This window comes from Aotus nancymaae, unplaced genomic scaffold (genome assembly GCF_030222135.1).
Source record: "Aotus nancymaae isolate 86718 unplaced genomic scaffold, 86718_ANA_hifiasm-v0.15.2.pri h1tg000025l, whole genome shotgun sequence".
NCBI classification, from domain to species: Eukaryota; Metazoa; Chordata; class Mammalia; order Primates; family Aotidae; genus Aotus; species Aotus nancymaae.
In genome coordinates this window covers 14,380,285-14,406,399 of record NW_026988438.1, presented here as the reverse complement: position 1 = coordinate 14,406,399, position 26,115 = coordinate 14,380,285, and the positions used below count along the sequence as shown (strand labels likewise).

At 38.6% G+C, this 26,115-nt stretch overlaps 1 protein-coding gene across 5 annotated transcripts in view; it reads left to right on the top strand.

The window, feature by feature from the left end:
• DYNC1I1 (dynein cytoplasmic 1 intermediate chain 1) overlaps positions 1–26,115 on the top strand; it is a 315,600-nt gene that overhangs the window by 205,293 nt on the left and 84,192 nt on the right. For all 5 annotated transcript variants that reach the window (XM_012450775.2, XM_012450772.2, XM_012450774.2 and 2 more), the window contains one exon: positions 6,246–6,371. In XM_012450775.2, the coding sequence (XP_012306198.1) occupies positions 6,246–6,371 (126 nt within the window). The remainder of the gene's footprint in view (positions 1–6,245; positions 6,372–26,115) is intronic.

Here is a 26,115-nt window from a genome sequence, read left to right as displayed (position 1 = left end):
ATTGTGCAGAGACTAAGACAAGCAGGGTTTGCCCAGCCACTTTCCGCCAGTGTGTGGGTGGTCTTGGAGCATGCTTGAGTGTGTGCACAGAAATCAGATCCAAGCCCAAGGAAACACTTAGCTCAGCTTGTTCACTTGTTCAGAGTCGGGAAATTACACAGGAACCTTATCTGACACATTCCTCAAGGCAACTATAACCTTGTTCCCATGTCAGCTGATAACACTCCCTGAGGAGGCACAAAGCAGGGCCAGTCCCTGTCTTGCTCCAGTAGGTGATGGGCCACATTGCCCATGGATATGTTTCCACTCAGGGTCTTGCATGCTGTTTGTGTTGCAGGAAGTGAAGTTGGAAATAACAGAAACTCTACCAAGGAGAGACCACATTTATTTTCCCCTATTTTTGTGTGACCTGCCCACCTATGCTGTGGGGAAGAAGTTTGCAATTTTGAAAAATGTATTGTATATGAGGCATAAGAAAAAGAGATTAGAACCCTCAGCTCCTACATCACACTTTCATGGGCTTCAAAGGACTAGGGTTACATGCTTATGGGATAAAGAGACCTTTTGATAGATTTAGATGCAATCCAATGATATTAAGAAAGAAGAGAGATAGAGGAACAGTCTTGGTATGTAGCGGTGGCATGTATGTCTAGGATGATTTCCTGAATGTAACAGAATAGAACTGAGGGAAAAAAAGGAAGAAATTATAAGGTTTCAGCATAGCTTTGCTTTGGTCTCCTGGGCTTCATAAACCAGAGCACTTTAACTTTGACATATTTGCAAAATATCATCAAACATCATTCCTTGGAAGAAATCTGGGAATTTGGATGATTATGTCAACTTTGCCACCCATTGAAAATTATTTGCACAGTGAGTCAATAATACCATCACTACCACATGACAGAGATTTCAGATGTGTACAGAACTAGACTCATGATCTTACTCCCACCATGTATACTCCTCTCACATGTAAATTGTATATTCCATTCCTGTAGTCATCCAAGATGCAAACCTGAGTAATCTTTGGCAGCTCAGTTAGTTGCTAAATCCAATCAATTACAAGAGCAAAAAGATTCCTACTGACACCAATGCAAATCCACGAACATGGATTTTGCACCTACTTTATGTCATGCCCCCTACTTCTTGCTTATGTTAGGGAACATCTTACTGGTCTCCCTACTGTCAGTCTCTATAAGGTTAAGTCAGTATAAGTACTTTTACCAGATTAATCTCTGAAAAGATTACTTAACACACTCTGTATCAACTTGGGCAAGTTGCCTAAATTCTCTTGGCTTAAGTTTCTTCATTCATGAAATGATAATAATACCTAGCTCACATACTTATTGTGAGTATTAAATGAATTAATGCATATAAAGGACTGATAATTTGGCTGGGCTCAGTAACTTACACCTGTAATCTCAACACTGGGAGGCCAAGACAGGAGGATCACTTGAGCCCAGGAGTTCAAGAACAGTCTGGGCAAATCTCATCTCTACAAAAAATACAAAAATTGGCCAGGCATGGTGGTGCATGCCTGCAGTCCCAGCTACTCGGGGGCTGAGGTGGGAGGATTGCTTGAGCTTGGGAGGCAGAGATTTCAATGAGCTAAGATCTCACTACTGCATTCAAGCCTAGGCGACAGATCAAGACCCCGTCTTAAAATAATAAAATAAAGGACTGATAATTTTAAAAGCATCTGGTGCATAAGAAGGACTCAACAAATGTGGCATAGTAGGGAGACGAGCAGGAGCAGTATTATCATTATTTGCAAAGTAAGGACTCCTATTGTCCCCCATAATAAAATCCAAAATCATTAGCCAGTACTCGGTGACTTCCGTGATGATGCCTAGAGGCATTTCCAGGCCTTTCTTCTTTTATACAGCTTGGTACTGCCTGCCTCCTAGCCAAACATTGCTACTACAACCTGATATCTATTGGACATGTTCTTCTTCACTGTATTGGTCAAAAAGACTTTACCTTTGGCTAGGTTAAGTAGAAAGAGGAATTTACTGGGGAACCATTATAGTAGTTAGGGAATCATGAAAAAGATGAAGAACCAAAACTCAGCAATAGCAGGAATCTGGGCAGCTTGAGGGACCTCACCAATAGGCTGCTGTTCTTATCCAGACTCCTTTGCCAGCTCCCGAGTCCTGTGTTTCAGTTCAAAGTTTACAATATCCAGGTTAGAGGATGTGATTGGCTCAGCTGACTCGAGCATCAACCCTGCAATTAATTAATTATCTCTGGGAAGTTAGACATCTGTTTACTGGTATAATCTCCAAAGAGAGATTCACATGAACCAGGCCGATACAGGACTCTTATTCCTGCTCTCATCTCCTCTCTCCTGATAACCTACCCACTCGAGAAGCCTCAAGGTCTCATTTCTTCTCAGAAATCCCTTTCAGTTTCTCTTCCTGCCACACCCCACACCAGTTTCCATGCTGCTTTTTTTTAATTTTTTTTTGAGATGGAGTCTTGCTGTGTCGCCCTGGCTAGAGTGCAGTGGTATGATCTCCCATCACTGCAACCTCCACCTTCCGGGTTCAAGGGATTCTCGCCTCACTATCCCGAGTAGCTGGGATTACAGGAGGGAGCCACCGTGCCTGGTTAACTTTTGTATTTTTAGGAGACACAGGATTTCGCCACGTTAGCCAGGCTGGTTTTGAACTCCTGACCTCAGGTGATCCACCCTCCTTGGCCTCCCAAAGTGCCGGGAATATAGGCATAAGCCACCATGCCCAGCCCCATGCTTCTACAAAACCTTGCTTATGTCTCGGTCTGCTTTTGTATTTGTCTTGTTTTTTCTACTTGTGTCTTACCTCCCTCCACCTAATGATGAGTTCCTATGGAGAAGAGCCTATTATTCAGGGCATTCTTGTTGCATTTTACCTATCATGGTGCCTTACATATTTATAGGGGACACTTGAGGCATGCCACAGTGGACAGGAAAGGACAAGGCTTTTGAAGCCCGACAGACTTCAAGTAGGGTCCTTGATTTATCACCTATTAGCAACATAGCTGGAATATGTTATTTAACCCAGGACTCTGGGCTGCTTTGTCTGTGGAAATAAGTAAACCATTGCCTACCTTAGAGGGTTATGAGGACCAAATGAATTAACGTATCAGGCAGCTCGTTGTCTGGTACATAACGGGCATTTTAAAACATGATGGTTCCTTTTTTTGTTTTTTGTTTTTGAGATGGTCTCGCTCTGTCACCCAGGCTAGGTTTCTTTTTTTTGTTTTTTGTTTTTGAGATGGAGTCTTGCTCTGTCACCCAGGCTGAAGTGCAGTGGCACACTCTGGTCTCACTGCAACCTCCAACTCCTGGGTTCAAGCAATTCTCCTGCCTCAGCCTCCACAGTAGCTGGAATTACAGGCACAGGCCACCACGCCCAGCTAATCTTTGTATTTTTAGTAGAGAAGGGGTTTCACCATTGAGCCAGGCTTTTCTCCAACTCCTGACCTCAAGTGATCTGCCGGCCTCAACCTTCCAAAGTGTTTGGATTACAAGCATGAGCCACTGTGCCTGGCCTAGGTTTCATTTATTTGTTAGAAGAAAATGGGCTTGAGACCATATCTGGTAATTACCAGGTAAAATTCTCCTAAGGTAGATATTGGATAATTCAGCCCTATGGGTAACCAAATTATCATGAATTTTATAATTTTTTATATTCTCTTTAAAATTATAATTTTAAACAACATTTAAGATTTACGTAATTGTTTAGAGTTTTTTTGGAAAAAGAAAATATGACTAGACATGTCCAAACAAACAGTGGAAAAAGACATACTAGAGAGCACTTTGAAATCACAAAACTTGCATGAGATAAAATTTAAATTAGTATCTTTAGGCCTTAAGATTTCAGCTGCAGAAATTATGCCAAAGGCATTTCATTGGTAATTTTACGAAAGCACTCCCTGTTTTCTAAAGGAGTTTTAAAGCTAAATAATTTAAAATATTTTTAAATGGAAAAAGAAAACCTGCAAGTGGGTGCCAACGATGAGACCCAGATGTAAAGCTGCGGGATATTGTTGCAGACACATCTGGCTGCTCCTTGGCCCCTGTGGTAGTGGTGTTGATGTTTATAGAGTTGCCTTTTCACATGTGACATAGTTAAACTTCAGATGGACAGTCTGGAGACTTCCGTGTTTATCTGGATGTTAGTTTCTTTGAATGGGCTTTGAATCAAAGGCCTTTCTTAATAGGCCTTTGATTCATCCGCTGAGGAACGTTTTTTAATAAAGAATGATTACTTCCCCTGGTGGCCATGTACATGTGTATCACCGTATGCTTATACTTCCTCTGCACAACGAGCAAGTTGTAACTCTGCAGCTTTCTTTAGTTGAGGCTGCTGGAAGAATGAATAAGACTTAGATTTAGTTACTTTTGGTAGAAAAAAAAAAGTTCGTGTTCAAATTTATAAAGGCAATCTTCTATTAAATATATGTACAACATAGTGAAAAAGAAGGAAAAATTAAATTATAAGAAGAGAGTTATATGATCTGCTATAGTCCTGATGCTATTTTTAATAGGGCTGCCTTATGAGAATCCTAGGTAAGAATGACATTTTCATGAAATATGTCCTAACTCATAAGTACCTCCTATGAGATTTATCCTCAGTTTATTTAATAACACTCAGGGCAGAGTTTATGTAGGGTGAGTAGGTCTTTCTAATACCTAATATCACTATAGAGTCTATCTTGTAATTTTATTGATTATGTTTCTTTCATTTAAGCCTTTAATTATTAGTATTGTTTGACAACAAAGGATGAAATATAAAGCCTTTCTATTGAGCACAGAATTACTAAAATTGAAAATTTTAAATAATTAAATGTTGGCATGAGTTTATTACATGCTAGGAATTACTAGACCCTGGATTCAGAGGTCAATAAAAACCAGTCCCTACACTCAAAGAGCTTACAATCTTGCAAAAGACATAAGTGTAGAAAAAAATTATAATGCATTTGACAAGTGCTTTAACTGGCAGGGCAAACACATAATACTAAGGGAGCTGGTATTAGGCAAAGAATAAAGTGGATGGTTAAGTCAGGATTGTCTGGAGGACTTTATGCCTGTGTTGAGTCTTAAAGGATGAGTTAAGTATGTAAACAACACAGAAGCGGCATCCCAATGAGAGTGAGTATGAGACTCTCATTGAGGCACACAGGTACAAAGGTGTACCTGTGTGCCTCAAAACTAGTCCAGTGAGGCTGGATCCTAGGGTGTGGGAGGTGGGAAGAAAGAGGGAAGATTGTAGAAGAGTAAGCAGGGAAGGCAGAAAATGACAGATTATTAAAGATCCTATGTGACCTGCATTTTGTGTTGAAAGTAATGATGACCCATTAAAGTATTTTAAGCTGAGGAATGACTTAGCCACATATATATTTTGTAAAGTCTTCCTGATAAAGGTTGGAGAGTGGGGTAGGTCAGTATAGGAAGCCATTTATGAAGCTGTTACCTTCATCCAGATAAGAAATTAATTTAGGAGGCTCTGACCTTAAAGATAGAAAGAAAATATTCATTTGAAAGGTATTGAGGAATTAGGGAAATTCAGTATATGGGAGTGAGACAGAGAAAGAAGTAAAAATAAATACAGAATGGCTGGCCTGGGCCAGGTCAATGTTAGTGCAAGACACTAAAATAGAAAACATTGGAAGAGCAGTAGTTTTCATGTGGAAGTCAATGAGCTCATTTTTCTGTGTTGCAATTGATGTGTCTATAGACAGCCCTGAGCAATCCCTAGTAGGCAGTCAGATATAAAGATCTGCATCGCAGAGAGAAATTAAGCCTGGAGATATAGATTTGAAAATTGCCAGCATGTTAAGCTTATTAAAGCCACTGGAGTAAATGAGCTTACTCAGGGAGAACAACCCTCCTTGGAATATATGTAATAGAAGGAGAACCTGCAGGGACTGAAAGAGAAGTCACAGAAGAAAATCAGGAGAGCAAGATGTAATGGAAGCCAATATAGGGAAGGAAGGGAGTAGCACAGTGTCAAATAATACAGAGAGATAAAGTGGTGTTTGTAATTTGGTAGTTACCGGTGAGTATGATGAGCGCATACTGAGTGTTGGAGGCCGAAACCAGATTGCAGGAGGTTGCAGCAGTAAGCTGATATTAGCTATGACACAACATAACAGAAAGTATTGTTTACACCATGTAGTATACCACGTGTATGTAGGAATAACAAAGTTTTCCTTCTATTGTCCTCTTAGCCTAATTCATTCTTGTGATCTCTTTCATTTAGTACCCTGAGCTGATGGTGGCTTCTTACAACAACAATGAAGATGCTCCTCATGAACCAGACGGAGTGGCCTTGGTTTGGAACATGAAGTTTAAGAAAACCACACCAGAATACGTCTTCCACTGTCAGGTAGGAGTCAGTGTAGTAAAAATAACTTACATCTCTTGCTGGACCAAATATAGTTCATGCTGTATTGCATCTCTCTTATGCTGAGAGGAAGAACTCAGTTTAAAAATGAAATGGTTGACAATTTTGGAAAATTCCCCCACAGTAACCTAATGTTTTGGGAAAGTGGCAACCCTCCCCAAACAGTTAGGAAGCTTGTTTGGGGACCATGTGTCATTTTCTTTCTATTTAAAACAGTCCCCATGAGGATGAGTTTATAAAGACCTCTCACTTATGAAGAAATCGTGGTGTACCACTTCCTCTGCTTAGCAGCAACATATGCTTGCCCACCCACGTGGACATCCTCAGAGCACTACCATTTCAAGCTCCCACTCTCTTGGAATGTAGTTAAATGGATTTTTCCGATTTTAAGTCTATGGGTGCCATACTGCTTAACAGATAATACTTTTGTAGCCGGCATGGGGGAAGACTTACCACTCGTATTTCTTGAGTTGTCGGGAAATATAGTTGCTGTTTCTGGCTTGAAAATGCAGATATAATTTCAAATATGTTTGTATTTTTCATTCCTTCTCTCTGTGGACACATCTTCTCTTCCACTTGACACAGTACAGGCTGAAATTATCGTACCCTTGTACACGTTCAGCTTTGCTCTGTTGCCATGACTCTGCCTAAATAATAGGCCTCAGCATTGGCCAATACACCAACCCCTTTATTAATGCTCCTATCCTGTGATTATGCACAGGCAAATAAAAAACAAACATTTCAGCTCAAAATTGCAGTTCCTCAAATGTTACAATTCAGAGGTACTGAGTGGCAGATTACTCTGAATACAAATACATCATTTGAAGAGGGTGGGTAAACCTGTTGATTTTTGGAAGCTTAGTGCCGTTTTCTATCTAAGAGCCAAGTATCTTTTTGAACTAAAATATGTTTAGACTTTAGAGCATTATCAGATATAATTTGGGGACTAACAGCTGCTGGAAAAGAAGTCCCAGCCTCAACCTGATTGAGTAACTTCTAACTCTGCCCATGTTTTTCTAATTTGCTATCTCAAAAACAACTTAACAAGAAATCTAGGTCCGTATGGTAAATAACCTTTACTTTCTGAGCCTTTGAAATAAGAACGGTTTTTTCTTTTTCTTTTTCTTTTTCTTTTTTTTAAATATTTTCAAGTCTGCTTGATATGGTCCTTCTGTAAACATAGAAGCACAAAATCCTAATTTTGTTCAGTTTTACAAGGGTTGCTGAATTTTCAGGAATATACTATGAGGATTAAGAAATAAAGAGAAGCACATTTTTGAAAAACAGTGCCTTTTAAATTATTTTGACATTACAGAAAGTATATCTTTGATTTTAAATATCTAATAAGTAACACATTATTATAATCAATATGTATGAACTTTATCATGATTTTTACATTTTAATGATATTAAATGACTACAGGTTTTTGGAATCAACTGTAAATTACTTGTTTTACCACATGACAGTAGTTAATGCTAGTATTAATTGAAAAGGACATTCTTGTGTGTGTGTATGTGTGTGTATCTTTGGGATCATTGACTAAATATTTCTCCAATAAACATTCAGTTTTTTTTAGTTTCTCCCTTAATGATCCAATGTATGTAGTTTAGAAGAAAATGTATACATGATTTTTTTAAAAAGCAAGATGTACCCTAAATATAGTAACAAGGTAGTCATACAAGAGTTACCAAAAGATGCTGATAAAATAGTTGATTCCAAAAACCTGTAGTCAGCACTTTGCTACAGGTGATACTCATGACGTTGGGATAAAGGCCAGGTAAATATCACTGGCTGCCAAAGAAAAACAAAATTGCTATGATATTGCGTATTTCTGAACTGTTGGGAGACCAAATCAGGAAACTCTGGGAAGCCAGGGAAGTCCTAGGTGAAATAGTGATGGAGATTAGGTAGACTGATAATATAATAAAGGCAATTTGGTTACCTTTGTACTAAAGTGTTATACCTGTAGCAATATCTACATGTGTCTGTATTTTAAATTTCCCCAACACTTCTGCCTTTATGATCTCATTGATTATACAAAAGGGAGGTAGGAAAATGTTATTATTCTCTTTTTCCAGTTAAGAGATTTTATACTTTAGAGGTTACCCAGCTAGTGAATAGTAGAGCCAATCCTGGAGCCAAGGCTCATTCTGTCACTTCATGCCATAACCCAGGTTGCATTCTAAAAACGTGGTCAGACATGAGACTTGATATCAAAGGCTGTGCAGCCCATTCAAGGTATATTTTTGGTCACATACCCTTGTAAGATATTGATTAGACATGGTTCTAGACGTGACTATCTTTACCACCTTCTATCCCTAAAGGGAAATAGAGATCCCACAGAATTAAAATATATATGTGGAAAAACCAAAACCCTCACTCACTGACCTAAATCTTTTCTTCTATGTCCTATCTGACCTCTGCTAAATCTTATTTATTACAGCTGGTCCTTTCTAGACACTAACTCAGGGAAATCAGGTCATTTGAATGTGCTTCCACATTCTCCTGTGATGTTCTGATGATTTTTTTTTTTAAGAAATATTGCATATCTCTTCATTTATTTAGAATTTCTTTTTTTAAATATATATTTTATTGCACTTTAGCTCTGATGATTTTTCAACATTATATAACTAGTTTCTTAGAAAAAGGACAGAGATAGAGAGTAGCAAGAGTACCTTATAATGACTATACTTTTATAATTTTGGCGTAATTGCATTAGCTATTCATTTCTTGCTGATCTCTGCTGATTCTTCATTTTTTTATGAATCTCTGCTGATTCGTAAGTGTATAATTGCAAGCAAAACCAATGGATCAGGAAAGCATTGTTTCAGGCAGTAGAAAGTAAATGCACAAGAAACAGACATCAGCTCAGTGTTGTTTTGTAAAGACTGACAAGCTTTTAGCCTACTCTTAAAAAGATTTTAGTATAAAGTTGCATTTCTCTCTGTTGTGGATATCAAGGCCAAAAAATACCTTCTACTATCATGGGCAGTTTTTGTGTTGTGACTAAACTGAATTTTTATTGTGGGCTCTGGGCCTGCATTTTCTATTTTTATTTCAGTAAAAGCTGTCTGTACTTGGAAAATATTGGTGGACTCTGCATAGAAATCAGCCACTCGGCCCCATCACACACTCTGGCAGTGCTCCTGCTGTCTTCTGTAGTGGCTTCCACACACTGTCATTAGATTATGTGTCTGACCACCCTGTATTGCTTATTCTGGTGTGGTCTTTCCCTTTTAAATGGAATGAATAGAATCAGAAATATACATCTTAGAATTATCTGCATTGAGGTAAGTGGAAAAGCTATGTTTAGAGGCTTAGCTTGGTCAGAGGTTTTTATTTTTACTTTTACTTTTTCCTGATTTGGTTTCTTTGTTCTTGGCAATCTCCTTTGGAGGAGGATCTGACAATGACCTGAAACTGGAAATGACCTGAAACCTTCGCTATTTCAGGGCAAAGCAGAAACTGAAGTGGGGTAATCAGCTAACCTCATTTGCGTCAGTGTTTAAAGCCCCCAGTCTTTATTTCTACACGGGCTTCACTTACCATTAAGATTCTATAAAAGTTACAGATGTCATTGCCGCTCATGGCCTCAGCTGCCCAGTGTTTGACTCTGCATAAGGTACCTGTTAACCTCAAAGAGAGTTCCACCTGTGAGGAGTGATGGTAACAGAGGAGGGAGCATGGGCTGGTGGTTAGGACGTGGACAGAAAGTCAGGACTTGGAGTTCCATTCCCAGTTGACCACACTGCTGAGTGACCCTGGGTGAATCACGGTGGCTTTACTGTTGTGTTTCCCAGTCCCATGAAAAGAAGAATTTCTCTAATCTCTAGTGTAATTGTAAAGTTTATTTCAATAAATCTCACTTCTTCCTCCATCAATTTTTGTCCCTCCCCCAACCCAGATTGTGGTCTGTAATCCAAATCTACAAAACAGCTGTGGACACAAAGATATAAGTTAATTGACATTAACTTTGTAAAGTATATTTTCACCAGAGAAGTATTAGAATCTTAAGAATTTTTTTTTTTAATGAAAAGAAGAGTAACTTGCTTATGGCCCAGCTGATAAAAAGAATAAGGCATCTTCTAAGCTTTTCTCTTGGCTAGGCTAAAAAGTGGTTGTTATAGGTCAAAAAGGAGAAAAGGACCTTTCCTTGTGGAGGCTGAGACCCTCTACACAAGAGCCCTTCAGTTTTCCCCAATCCCAACAGTGCTTAATTTTCCATTACCTTTCTATTCTTTTAATAGAAAGTTCTTTGACAATTACTGCTTCATATTTAGTATGAATTCCTGGAATTCAGAATGAAAGCACATAGTAAGTGCTTTGTAATTGCCAAATAAACTCCACGGCTAAGAACATGAAAACAAGATTGAGACCCAGACAGTTTTCAAATATGATATTCAGAGTGCCATAGGATGGGAAAACAGAAGGGAAAACCTCAAGCAGTGTTGCACAGATTATGATACACATTTTCCAGAATAAAATCATGGAAAATTTAAACTTACATATGACATAAAGGTAAAATTAAACTTTTATGTAAAAGATACAACTTACATAGATCAGACCAGAGGAATAATGGCACAACATCGCTACTTTGTGCCTTTGGGAAAAGGCATAGGGAGTTTCAGTGTACATGCCGAAATGAAATGCAGACATCCCAAAACACTTCTTTTCTGGCAGTTGAGTATAACTGATCTGATGAGCTAGATACTGATTCTTATTAAATCAAACAGCTGGAATATCATTTTGCTTTGCCCAGGAAGCTGGAAGCAGAAAACCTGCCTTGCCAGCTTCCATTTCTTACCCTCTTCTAGAGTCTTCTTCAAAAAGCAACCCAAGAAGAAGCAGAAGTGATCATTGGGATACATCTAGGGAAATTAGAGTTATCAGCTGGATTATAGCAAAGAGATTGTATTCCAGGCGATTCCTTATCTGAAAAGAGTAATGAAGGAAATTATTTCTATACTTCATGGAGTATTCGAGGGACCAAGTGAGCTATTTGATGCAGAGGATGCCATGAGAATACACCTTTAAACAAGCTGTTTTAAAATCGTTTTGTCTTACCATGTCACATTGCAAGTGATCAAGCTAAAGTTTCATATCATTACAAAAATTAAGCCTCTTACTAGCATTTGCTTTGTCCCATTAATGTGCACACATGTCAACACAACTCCAGCATTGCCGATCCTATCCAGTTTCCTAAATGCCCTTCCCTTCTCTCTCCATCCACTGTGCTACAACCGTGGGCTTTCTCCAGTGTGCTTCATTCAGGAATTGTCCTGGGAATTATGGATGCTGTGCAGTGAGAGCCAGATTACAATATGAGCAAGTTCTCTGGCCTATACCTCCCTTCCCTTCAGTACCCACCCACCCTCAGCCATTTATTGAGGTGAGAGAAGCCTTGGTCTCAGGAATATGGGTGTTCTGAGGGGTCTGGGTTGAATACTGATGGGATTCTAACTACCTCTTAAGATTATAATGAGGATAATAGAGATATCATAGTTATATTAGTCTGCTCAGGCTGCTATAACAAAATAACATTGACTGGGTGTTTAGAAACAACAGAAATTTATTTTTCACTGTTCTGGAGTCTGAGAAGACCAAGGTCAAGGAGGCAGCAAATACTGAGCTAAAATGAGATCAGTATTTTAATAACTGGTAAGGTTATACTGTGTATGTAACCTTACCACACACAAGTGGATGCAGAGAGTGAGCTTGTTGATGTCTCTTGTAAGGACACTAAACCTATCCTATCAGCTCCCTATCCTTATGACCTCATAATCACCTCCTTCTAGTCCCTGTTTCCAAATACAGTCACATTGAGGGTGAGTGCTTCAACATATGAATTAGATGGGGGTGGGGAAAGTACAATTCAGTCCATAGTAATTGATGAACTTGCTTTGAAATGATAAAAGTATTCTCTTTACATCTGTTTGTTTTACTGTTATTGCATGATAGTCACACAGGAAGAAGCTTAAACGTTGGCATTTTTATTTTTCTTGCTTGGATATATTCCTGAAGAAGTTTCACCTAACTTAGATTCATTCATTTATCCATTCATTTGTTCGTTCATTCAACAGATACTTTGGAGGTTCCCACCATGGCCAGACCCTCACAGCATTGATAGGCTGGAGGTGAGACCCTCTCCACAAGAGCCCTTCAGTTTTTCCCAATTCTAACAGTGCTTGATTTTCCATCACCTGACTGGTTCATCTCAATTATCTCTATTGCCTGAGCCCTGTTCACATTGGTCAGATTTCTATGTGTATTCTTTATATTAAAATGCCAGTTGATAGAGGGAACCTGAGACATTTCCAAAGTTCTCTCATCCCAACCATTTTACCATTTGTTTCCTGACTAAATGATGATGAGGTATTTTCTGAGTTCTGGGAGGCAGTTAAGTACACAGTGGTTAAGAGCAAACTCTGAGGCCACACAGCCTGGAATTATAATTTGGATTCTACCACTTAGAAGCTCTGTGACCTTGAGCAAGTCAAACAATTGTTATGAGACTACAATAAATGAACAAATGTGAAGCATTTAGTGTCAGGCCCATCGTAAGTACCCAGTGAGTGTCAGCAATAATTATTATTGAATGTACAAGAATGAAGTTGAAAATATGTAGCAATTTTTGTGTATGATCCAAATAGCATGATGTGACCCCCATTCTTAGTTGCTGAATGGGGTGTTGTGACTGAGGGGTCTCAAGGGAGGTACCAAGGCATTCAGGCAGCAGGAGAGTGCTGGGGACAAGTAGAGAAGGGTATCTTACCAATGAGTACAAAATGAGCTCGGCATTTTGTTTTGTTTTGTTTTCTGTTTTTTGGATTTTTTTTTTTTTTGAGATGGAATCTCACTCTGTCACCAGGCTGGAGTGCAGTGGCACAATCTTGGCTCACTGCAACCTCCAACTCCTGGGTTCAAGCAATTCTCTTGCCTCAGCCTCCTGAGTAGCTGGGATTACAGCCACGTACCACCACGCCCAGCTAATGTTTTTATTAGTAGAGACGGGGTTTCATCATGTTGGCCAGGATGGTTTCGATCTCCTGACCTCGTGATCCACCTGCCTTGGTCTCTCAAAGTGCTGGGATTACAGGCGTGAGCCACCATACCCAGCCAGGCTCAGCATTTTAATAACCGGTAAGGTTATACTGTTTGTGTTGCTTGAATATCATCCTGTTATTGTGCTTCTGCCACATGCAAGGTACAGATGCATTGGCTTCCTTGGCTTGACTACTCACAGATGGCTCCATGCACAAGCTTCATAAATGAACCCTTCCAACCCTTCTGTACCTACAGCTCACATGAATTCTTTAGAGACTAACTGGCCATTTGCCATGCGTAACACACTCTGTAGGCTATGAAGCAAGAATAAGGATGATGGGGCTGACAAAGGTTTTCTACTTTCGTTTAATACCAGTTTAGCATATCTGTTAAGAGCTGTCCCTTTTAGAGACATGTATAACCCAGGGACCCCTGTGGTAGGGCTTCCGTTCTCTGGACCATCAGATTATGCATTTTCTTTATCCTACAACATTTTCATATAGGCAAAAGCAGGTTTAAAAGAATACCAGGTGGTCTGAAAGGAAAGAACAGTTTAGGAAGGGCAACACCCTCCCTTAGAGGTGTGTGCATGGGGGGATCTCCTTCTGGGAAAGGAGCTAGTGTGAAGCAGGAGTGGGCTGTAGTTGCCCCAGGCCAGATGAGTACCCACCAAGACTGGACAGAGGCCACTACCACCTCTGAGAGGGATACTTGTACATTGCTTTGTCTTGTTTATATTCTAGGGATGGAACCACTTCTAGATTCCAGACCATTTGTTTTTTTAAAATATAGCTTTTCTCTCCCTCTGTAAACACACTTTCTGATTTGTATGTGTCTTTAAGTTGCCTAATATTGTTGGATGAATGGGGCTTTTTTTTAGCATACTGTGTTATTAATAAATAGAGACTTATATTCCCCAAGAGTCACATTCTTATTTTAATTCATTTTAGTTACTTTGAGCAAAACTTAATTTTTGGAATTATTTGAAAGCATTTACTATTGAAGAGAATTTCTGCAAATAGAATCATCTTTACTTCCTGGGTTCGTTGTAACAAATAGTCTGTACTTGCTTTTTCCATGTTTATAACTGATTGTTTATTTTTAAATTGTATGTTCATTATCTGCCAAATAATTGAACAAGATGTTGCTTTTATTAGGTGAAAGATTTATCTTCGTTAATTTTTAACTCTAATCTCCTTGAAAATATACTGAGTTTATGTCATATGCTACAAATTATTGTAGCATAATCATTGTATAACTTCACTGTTTTTTGTTCTCTAAAGCTGATATGTTTTTTCCCTTTTGAGTTTTTTAAAAAGTATTTCTAGCACCTATGAATTATTTGAAAGCATTTACTATTGAAGAGAGAATTTCTGCAAATAGAAATAATAAGATATGTTATGCAGCATTACATCTTTGCTTCGTCAATAACTTTGTCTAGTATTATGTTGAGTAGTTGAAATTAAATTAAAATCTTTATTTTTTTTAATGTTCATGATAAATATGGTCTTCTGAAAACCAAAGAGAACAGGAGCAAAAATTGCACCCAAGTGCTCATATGCACATAAATGTATCCACACACACACACACACACCCCGCCAAGACTCTCAAATCCTAGTCAAAAGCTATATTTCACAAAAGAGAATTATAGTAATGTTGATGGCTTGCCAAAACCTCAAGCAGTGACAAAATCCACAGTGTCCTGAAAGGGATGCCTTTGCAAAACCATGCCTCTCCAGATGGTTTAGATTAGAGATGTTTAAAAACACATGGCAGCATTAGTTTGGTATAGAATTCATAGTTAAATCAGTAGATAAAATAATGCAAATTTGAAACCCTATCCTGTCTATCAGAAAAAATCATCAAATCTTATGATTGCTCTTAGGAGAGGTTGGTATGCGATGTGTTGATTTTCAAATTATCTAATTGAAATAATAAAATTGACCAAGAGAAAGTAAAAAGAGGATTAAAATATAAGAGTATGAGTAAAAACTTTCTAGTCTGCAGAATATTTCTTCCTCTAAGCTGTCATATCCAATCAGTTTGTATGGGATTCGACAGCCAATTGTCATTTCCTGAGATGTACTCTGTAAAGAGGTTGTGTTACAGAGACAGCATGAAAAAATGGAAAAAATAATTCCAGAGCATCATGCCAAGAAGCCAAAATGCCCTTAAAGACCACAAAGTGTTGCCAGGATCCCTTCACCTTCCTAATAATAGTGGATAAGCAGCTTATACACAAGTTTTTCCTTTGGCTTATTTAGCTTTCCCTCCTATACACTTTCTAAAAGAGAGTGCTCTCGATCCACATTTTAGTAAATTATGTTGCCTTAGCTGTGATTTTTAATCTTGGATGGGAACTCTGTGTGAACAGCAATGTTGCATATTGTGTTATCTGACGCAAGACGTATAGCAGTTCCTCAGAACCCTAAGAGGCTTCATCACTAACAGCTTAGCTCCCACTGTCCCCTTCCTTATGTCTAAAATCAACAGTATCCCACCCTCTGATCCCACAGCTGGACAGCCAGCAACTCCTGGAAAAGAACTGCTGCATGGAAACAGTATTAATTTAATGATGTATATTATCGTGTATCCTACCAGCAGCACAAATAAAAGCATTCAACAGATGTGTTAAAATTGCCACTAGAAGAATGCTTACTCAAGAACTCAAAGCTTTTCAGAAAATCTACACAGGGAAAATATGGGACAAAGATTCTACAAAAATAGAATCAGAAATTTTCAAACCACCATTGCTGGGCTTTGAAGGGCTTGACTCTGAAAGTGGCCCAGTGTTTACTTCCCCCAGAAAGTAACACATTTTGAGCATTTTTTCCAAGCATAAAAAGTAGAACTACAGCTTTTAATGGCTAAAAGAGCTCCACTAGCAAAGCAAATGTACTTCTCTGGCAGGGGGAACACATGTGCATGAAGAAAACTATGGGGGAGCAGGAAGAGTAGGAAGATCCCTGTCACAGGAATTTGTGTGGATTCATGAGTATTTCAACTGTAGATTTTAATTTTGTTTTAACAGTAGAGAAAATGTGTTACAGTCTTAACTACTGATCAATAGTTCTGCATATATCCATACTTAATATGTGTATATTGTTTCATCTTCTAATCAATTTTTTAAATAAATGGAAATGGATGATGACTTGGCAGGGGAAGATGCAAGCATTCGAGAGAATCAGGCATTTCATCACAGGAGTAAATGACACCATGCCAACCTATCGCCACAAAAATTGTTGAAAACTTCTCTTTTGGAGAAGGTGCTCAGAGGAGGGAAAACCTCACCTGAGACTTTCTCCCCCTCCCCAGTCACACTCCTCATCATGACCCCTACATGGTTTATTACATCTTCTCTTGTGCGCTTTGTCAAATTTGTGAGTACTTGGCTAATTTTCAGAACAAGACTTCACTGGATTATCACTTCTCTATATTGAAAGCTGCCTAACATAAATTTCCTGCCTTTAGAATTTCAATGTGCTCTTCCCTTTGTATGAGAAATTTTGAGACAAGTTCTGCAAAACATCACAGATTTGGACAAAATGGACAGAGAAGGCCAATTCTCAAATGAGATTGGTTTACTAAAGAAGACCATGATAATTAATTAATTTTTTCGAACAACAAGTCATCACAGTCTCTGAACTATCCTTTGTGTAAATAGGAATTTTCACTATATCAGGCCCTCTGATATGACAGCTGCTGATTTGGGACATTGTTACAGAAGTGAAACAGAACACCAATGCTGTGTGATGACTTGAACTTCCAGTTAAATATCTGAGACCTGCCTGCCTTAATAAAGAGTTAAGGATATTTGGTTGTTTGTGTATCATATCTCAAAACTGATAGTACTCTGATTCGATCATTACACCACATTGTATACATGTATCAAAATATCACATGTACCCCCAAAATATGTACAACTATGATATATCAATAAAAAATACAAAACAAAAACAAAGATTGAAGGACTTAGAAACTATGTATTTTCTCACATTATTCTTTTAGTTAGCAAGTACACTTTTTTTCATACACAGTGCAACAAGAAAAAAATTACCCTTTATTATTCTGTTAAAATTTCACTAGTTAGGTAGCACTTGTGTTACAGGAATAATGTCAAAATAAATGGGAAATGGGCTCTGTGAGCCTCTCAGACATATATTATTCCAAAACTAAATTTAACATATTTTTTCTCAGAAACCTTTATGAATTTTTAAACAATGTCTGTATCGTGGACACTTAGCCTCAGGGATCCAAGAGTGTTGAATCTTGCCTACCGATGGAATGAATTCAAGCCATGAATATATTACATGACTGTTCACCTCAAAACTCTTTTAAAGCAAGGCAGGATAGAAATAGGAAAGTAAATAATATCATTCCTGTTTTCTATTCTACATAGTTGCTGATGAAAACCCTTGGTGAGCTGTATGTGCGACCAGCTCATATCAATAATGTTTGGGTGCAAAATTCTGAGACAGCAAAGAGCTGTAAAATATGATACATCAGGAGAACTGAAAGTGTAGAAGTAGGGCAAGGCTTTTCATTGTTACCTACATAACACAATTTGCCATATCCTTAGGTTGATGGCAGATCAACCCAGAGAAAAAACACTCTAAGCCTCTGTACAGCATTTTTAAAACACGACTAATGGATTTTTACTGCCTAATTCACATGTATCAAATAAGAAAGATGATGCCTTGGAAGACAGGCAATATCAGTTCAAGCAAAGCATGCTATAAATGCCAAGACCTATATTATAATTTATGTATGCCCAAAGCCTGTTTACTTGGAGCCTGAATTCTCGCTGGCTCTGAGCCTGAGGGTCCACGACCCATTTCTCTGGTTTAGCTAGGTCAGTACCACCTGTGTTTCTACGGTGAAGTCAGAGCTGCTGAGATCCATATACACTCCAGCCACTGTATTTATTATTCCACTAGGGAATGTTCTGCCCTTGAAGGCTGATCCGACCAGGGTGGGATCACAGGCAGCAGGTATGCCATGAACAACAAACCCATATTCTTAACATATGTTTAATTTGAGTAACCCTCCTTCTTTAAAATACCTCTTGATTCTAAATCCACATCCTGATTTGCCCACTCTTGTTACCATTTTCTGCTGCCTGTTCTGAATTAATCCTTTGAGGTGGTCATTCCCCGGAAAGAAAAAAGGAAAATGAGAAGAGAGATGCAAAGCTGGGAATGTGAATGAAAGAGAATGGGAGAAAGCAGAGGGAAGGGGATCATTAACTAGAGTCTGCTTTCATGAGCTAGATTTTCTTTGAGCTGTATAAGAAAGGAGAAGTAGAGGAAGAACAGAAATACAAAAAAAAAAGGCACTTGAAAGGTTATCCACTAATATCCCTACTGAAGAATAAAAATCAGTTTTTGCAATAGAGCTCAATTTACAGATATTTTCATTTCTCTGTCGTACTTCATCTCAAAGAATTGATATAATCTAAAAAGTGGTTAAAATTATTAAAATAGTTTCCATAGTAGAAAATTAAATGATTTTACTAACTGTCAAAGTCAGTGTTTAAACTGAGATAATTTGAATTATATTTCATATAGTGATCATGTCACTGGGATGTCTAAACATTCTTTGGAAAAGTAATAATCCCTGATTCTGATTTCTCATCAACAGAAAACTAACTAAAGGTTAGGAATATTAGCCACCAATTGCTGTTATTTGCAAAAACCTAAAGAGAAGGCTGGTTTTCATGAGGAATTTTGAATTTAATATATTCTCCACCTTGGAACGATTAACCCTTTAGGAGCCTTTCTACATTTTTCTTAGGTGTATTTTCTGCTCAGAGGGTCATGAAACTGCTTCAAATACTTGATTTAAAATATATTTGAAAGTTAAATCGCATTATATTATGCTATTAAATATAAGAAAGCAAAATATTATGTTATATTATGTTGCTTCCTAACATCAAATTTGTTTCCTATCTATCTATCCATCTATCTGTCTATCAATCAATCTAGTCATCACTAAAATGCAGGTTTTCCTAGGCCACAGCAGACTGGTTTTTAAATGAGGTCATACTAACAGTATAAAACGTATTTCTCTGGTCCTCACCTCATTTGCAACTTAGGCTCTCTGGGGTCTTCACATTCCCCCACAATTTTCCTTGGAGTTCTCAGAGGATGTTGCAAATATGTTTATGAATAAGGCTCCAGTGACTGCCCATGAAGCTAAAAGCAGATTGCAATGATTCCAGTACTCAAGCCTCAAGGCCTTGCCCTCTACCCTGTCCCCATTAGCATCTGAGGGCTGGCCTCACTCACTCCAGAGCAAGCTCCACCACTAGGTGCTGGTTTCCATTGCTGCAGCGCCATTATGGTTGGTGATGCTTTAGACCCCTGAGTAGCTCTGGGCCTTCCAGAACTGAAGCCAGCAGGCTCGGGGCATATTCCATGAAGAAGGAGACAAAAATGATTCTCTCCCCCAAAGTGTATATTCTTTATCTCAAGGAAGCCTAAACACACAGACTGGATACTCCACTTGTTCATAATAAATACTGTTCCAGTAGCAAGCACCGTTTTGCAAATAGAGTTCTGCAGACCTCTCCCACTGATCTGCTATTCATGCCTTCCACACTGTGAACACTGCTTAGACTCAAGCCTGACTACTCGTTTAATTATACTTCAAGTTTGAAATGTAATGCTCTTTGCCTCAACACTGGGGCAGATGACATTTTATCCAGAGCAATTCAACAGATACTTATTGCACCTAGCACTGTGCTAGGTACTGAGACCACAATGATAAATACGACCTGTTTCCTGCCTTTGAGGAGTCTGTCCCTGCCCTACTAGGTCAAAAGCAAGAATGAGTGATCTGAGATAGAATGCATGGTACAAAACAAATAATTAGCGCGTGGTTTACCCAGAACACCCCCAGCCACTGCAGTGTCACCCGACTTAAGGTGGACAGTGGAGTGGAGGTGGGAATGGTTCGGTTCGTTTGTGGAAAAGGACTGGAAGTCTGAGCTAGCTCGCATTAGGAGGAAGGCGACCTCACATGAAGAATACCTGCCTCCTGCCTCAAGATCCTGCAAATGGTTTGAGGATGGCTGGCGAACCACAGGTATTCCTAAGGCTGGTTCTTATTAGGCAGGGAAAACTAGAAGCCTCGCTTTTTCTCATCCTTGCTGTGGAATGAAACCAATAAAGTCAGTTACTATTTAGACAAGTGAGTGAGTGCTGTTTGTTTGAGAGATACTGTTCCTGGGGAGGGTCTGACCAATAGAAGCCTCTGAAGGCATTTTTGGGGTAGAGAGAGAGCCCAGCTAGAGGGTGGTTCAAGTAATGTAAGAATCAGTGGCAACTCTGTTAATGTCATTAGGTGAAATCTGCCTAATCAAGATCATAAGGAAAGCCTTACCTTTGCATACGTATTTTTGTTATTGTACAAATAAGTAGCTCAAAATCTAGCACAATGACTGTCTATACAAGGCTAAATATCTGTAGAAGAAAAACACCTAAAAGCAGTTTGCATTGCCAGATGCTTGGCATCATGTAATCAGAACATTTTGAATGTATTTTAAAATGGTCTTCCAGATGTGTGATAACTTTGAGCTTAGCTATGGCCATTGTCTGCATTTTGAAAGGGGAGTGGAAAACTGAGTTTGCTATTCAAATTATACAGAAAAATTGAAGTCTTACTGCTTTGTTGGTCTGATTGACTTGGGAGAAGGTAGTTTTTAATTTTATTTTTTGCCTTTCTACCAATTTCTTCAACACTGCATTTGACTAAACACTGTCAAACTTTCCACAGTACTTTGCACTTGCCATAAGAAAGATGTTATTGCCACCGGTGGTGGTGGTATTGCCACCAAGGGGTGACATTTCTTGACTCTGAAAGAAGTCTAGTTATTTAGAACTCAACTTTTATTTTGTGCTTACTTACCCTGGTTCTTGATATTCAATATACTTAATGTGTATCAATTTTCCCAGTTTCTTTTCATTTTAAGGCTCATGCTCAAGAACATGGAATTAAATAAGGAAAAAAGTAAGTTAAATAAAGTAGAGGGTTTTTTTTTTGCCTTTGAACTAGATTTTTCCATAGAAATTCAATTCTTCAGTGAGAGTTATGTGCTGTATTAAACCTACCGTAGGATATTTGTATGTGCACAAAGTAGGTGCCAAATATTCCATGATTTACTAGAACTATAGGAAAAATTGCTCAGGAGAATGTGCACCTTGTGAGATTTGCTGTTATTTCCTCCAGGCCACACAGAGATATTCTGTATGTACTTAAGTTCATCAGTAAGTAAACCTGTGAATTTTGTCATTGATATGCTATCATAGCCAATTTTAAAAGAAGAGAAAGCCTCACATAGAAAATTCTGAAGTGGTGGTGTGCATCAGTCTAGTTCTGAAGACATGTCTTTCTCTCAACATACTTGAGTGTACTGTTCAATTAACTTCCAATTATTCCTAATTAGTCTTTGACACCAGTTATGTATATGATACATTGGTATAACTGGCATTGGGCAAATATAACAGGTTGTCATGTCTTTCTGAAGCTACAGTTAATTTAAAGATAAGACGATATCCCTGTAATTGAATGGGTAGAAGTTTGCCCAAGTGATACATACCCATCAGCATAAAATGTCAACTGCTTCAAAACAAGTGAAAAACTTAAAAAATGAAAATATATTCCTACGGTCTGCCAAAACAATCCTGAAATTTCATCTGCATTGGTGGGAGGAGGGTTGGGACAGAGGCAGGAAGCTTATTGTTACATTTTTTTATGCCATGAGAACAAATTTGAAAAAGTTTTGACAGAAGATGTATGGCTTGTGATTGATGTGATGGTTGGTAGCACCTCCACTGCAAGAGTAGTTCCATCAATGTAACTTAGATCTGAAGATTTATTTTGGAGGAAGAGGGTATGTACTCAGGGATTGTAAATAACGGCAGAGTTTGGGGTTTTGCTGGTAAGGCTACAGTATGCTCCATGCATCTCCACCTCAGTCTGAAGATTACCATCCTCTCTTTTTTGTTGGTTGATCTGTTTGAAATGGTAATTGGGAAAGGAGTTTAGTATGAGATGGGAAGTAGAAAGGCGTTTTAAATCTCTATTCTGCCTAGAACTTTGACTGTCTTAATATAAGAGTAAGCGATTCAAATTAACCTCTTTAGGAAAATCTCACAACAGATTATATTCTAGCAGGTGAAAGAAAGTAGAATAGAATTAGAGTACATATTTAAAGCCAGAACATAAACTCAGGTGAACATGAGCTTGAGTGAATATGAAGATTGTTTTTCTGGGAGTGTACAGTATACATGTGACCCTGATCTTAGCTAGTGATGAGCTATGGGAATCAGCTGAATTTACACATACTTTGAAATGTTTGATTTATAGTTTTCTCAAAATATTTACAAATTTATCAAGTATTTGTTGATCACTCTGATAGAATAATGACCACCCAAAGACATCCCTATTCTTATACCAGGAGCCTGTTAATGTTACCTCACGTGGCAAAAGGGACTCTGCAAATAGGATTAAATTAAGGATTTATTTTTATTTTTATTTTTCCACAGGTTGTTGGGGTACAGGTGGTGTTTGCTTACATGAGTAAGTTCTTTAGTGGTGACTTAGGGAAGGTGGGAAGGGGGGCGAGGGATAAAAGACTACAAATGGGGTGCAGTGTACACTGCTCAGGTGATGGGTGCCCCAAAATTTCACAAATTAAGGAACTTGAAATTGGGAGTTTATCCTGGAATATGTGGGTCAGCCCAATGTAATCACAAGGGATCTTCTGAGTGAAAGAGAGAGAGAGGCAAAGAGGGTCAGACTCAGAGAAGGAGATGTGAGGATGGAAGCAGTCAGAAGGTGTGATGTGAGAGACTCAGCCAACCCTTGCTGGCTTTGAGTGTGAAAGGTGACATGAGGCAAGAAACGAGGGTGGCCTCTAAAAGCTGGAAAGAAGGCAAAGAAGTTGAGTCTCCCCTAGAGCCTCCAAAAAGAAACATAGCATTGTCTACCCCTCGTTTTTAGTCCTTCCAACCTCCATAGCTGTAAGATAATAAATTTGTGTTGTTTTAAGCCTCTAAGTGTGTCATAATTTGTTTTTTGTTTTGTTTTGAGACAGGGTCTTGCTCTGTCACGCAGCCTGGAGTGCAGTGGCATGATCTCGGCTCACAGAAGCCTCAACCTTCTGGGCTCAAGTGATCCTCTTGGCTCAGCCTCCCGGGTAGCTGGGACTACAGGCATGCACCACTACACCTGGCTAATTTTTGTATTTTTTGTAGAGACAGATTTTTTCCATGTTTCCCAGGCTGGTGGTCTTAAACTCCTGGGCTCAAGTGATCTGCCTGCCTCAGCCTCCCAAAGTGCTGGGATTACAGGTAATTTGTCACAGCAGCAAAAGGAAACTAATGCTAATGCCTACCAATTCTTAGGAACTGGCTTAAGCACAAAGAACAACACAGAGAGAAGAGAAGCCCGTCTCCTGCCCTTCTGAGGCTTCCAACTCCAACAGGTCCATTTTATTGTGCCAATGAAGAAATTAAGCCCAAAAGAATTAACATTTTCACATGGAAAATCAGTCTTGAGTACCAGTTTGTGGATCTTTCCACTGTATCTGTATCCTATGAATAGGATGAACGGGAAAGAAATCGCATCCTGCCCCTTCCCCACAACCTTTGTGTGTTACCCTAAGGGCTGCTATCCTCTGACCAGAGCAGGAAAAAACAGGTTAATAACAATCTAATCCTTTTTTACTTAGGAGAAATCATCTATAGAATAGTCATGCTTTTGCATTCTGAAGAGCTGGAACTACCTATAGCCATTAAGGTAAGGGAAGATGGCCTGTTCTCTCAGGCAGTGGCCCTTAACTTAATTGAAGAAGCTACGTCCTAAAGGAGTTAAGTCCCGTGAACAAAGTGACACAGCTGTAGAAAGAGAGCCTTTCCAGAACGTGAGTTTCCTGACTCCCTTTTCAGTTTCTGCCCCTTCTCACAGCAGACAGGTAAGGTTCCAGATGCTTTTTCAGAATCTGAAACAGGAATCCAGTGCCTTTCACTAACCTACTTCCCAGCACACCGTGTGGATTACAAAGGGAAATTAACATGTAAAAAGAAACCCTTTGGAAACTAAAGGAGCCATGTTAGTTCTCTTGCTATATTATTTGGCTGGTCTCACTGTTGGTGTCATTTTCAAGTGTGGGGCTTGATTTAATAGAGACAGCCAACAACTGTGGATCTAATCAAATGGGGCTGAAAGCACGTAACTTTCAGTGTAGGGAGCTATAAGAAATATTTTCAAGTTTTGGAATGTTCTGACAGGAATAAGGCAGAAAATATTCAAAGGGAGCTGGAATCAAGCGTAGAGATCTTGTTTTTCAGGCTGTTATAGTCACTTTGTGAAGTATTGCAGACAATTCATTATAGTTTATCACACTGATACTCATAGATTGGATGAAGCCCAAACACAACTGAGTTTGATGCTTATTAAATTACCTCTTACTTAAAAGGAGGGTGGTCTTACCAGGGAAGGATGGAGTTCATTAGCAGGCTCAGAAGCTTTCCTTAACTCTTCATTATCTGGTTTCATATTATTCCTGGCTCCGCAGGATCATTGAACACCTTCCTTTTTTTCAACTCCTGAAGAAGTGCACCAGGCACGTTGTGAATCTCACCAACCACCAATTCCAAAGATAAAACACTCATCATCACAAGTCTATACACAAAACACAAATTACTAGGAAATCTGTACTTAGTGTTTATATAAAATCATTTTTTAGAGAAAAGAAAGAATACTGCCCTTGTGCATTTAATTTAGATTTATATAAAGCAAAATGTTGCCTTTTATTATAATTGACTGACACATACATTGGGTATACTCTAACATATGTTTAGGAATTTATGATCACATTTCTTCTAGCAGACCCATAATATCTCCCATATAAATTTGATGAAGAACATGGCTCAGAATAGAATTCTACTGACAGATGGTCTTTAATATGCCTCTAGACTCTTCTCCCTGAACTGGAAACTGCAACCTCTATGTAAATGCCCCTTAATGTGTACATCCTAAGTCTTATGATCAAAAATAAGATTTCCCTTGTGGACTGAGAAAAATCCTTGAAGTGTTGTAAATTTAATCATTTGATCCCCCCAGAATTTTTATTAACATATTTTTCTTTATCTCCGGGTTTGTTATTTTGTCCTTTTAAAAACCAGCTAAGGTTGAACTCTGGGGAATTTGATTCCCATTTGTCTGTTGATCTTCCAAGTACATATAAATGTTGTGGTAAGAGGGGATTGCCTTCAGCTTAGAAATGAACCCACAAGGACACATTTCTGTTCCTTTCTACACTGCAGCCATTCTCAGTCTTTGGGTCTCTTGCAAAACTTCAAAGACTCTTCTGTAGACATGGCATTGGTTTAGAAATTGAAGACTCGGTGAGATTTGGGATTGGTTAACAATTTTAAAAAATCAGTTTACCCTTGTCTCTTCCATACATCTTATAGTGAGCACTTAAGTCCAGTTTTTTGAGTTATTTTCAGTACTTCAAAGTAGCAGTTTATCAATAGAACCTCCAAGGTAGACATAGTCCTGAGAGGTCGCTTGGTTCATCTTTGTTCCTTAGGCATAAGCATATCTAAGTCATTCTAGGCAGATTTAAAAAAAGACAAATCTTCACTAAGATTGTTTGGGTGTAGGGCTTCAC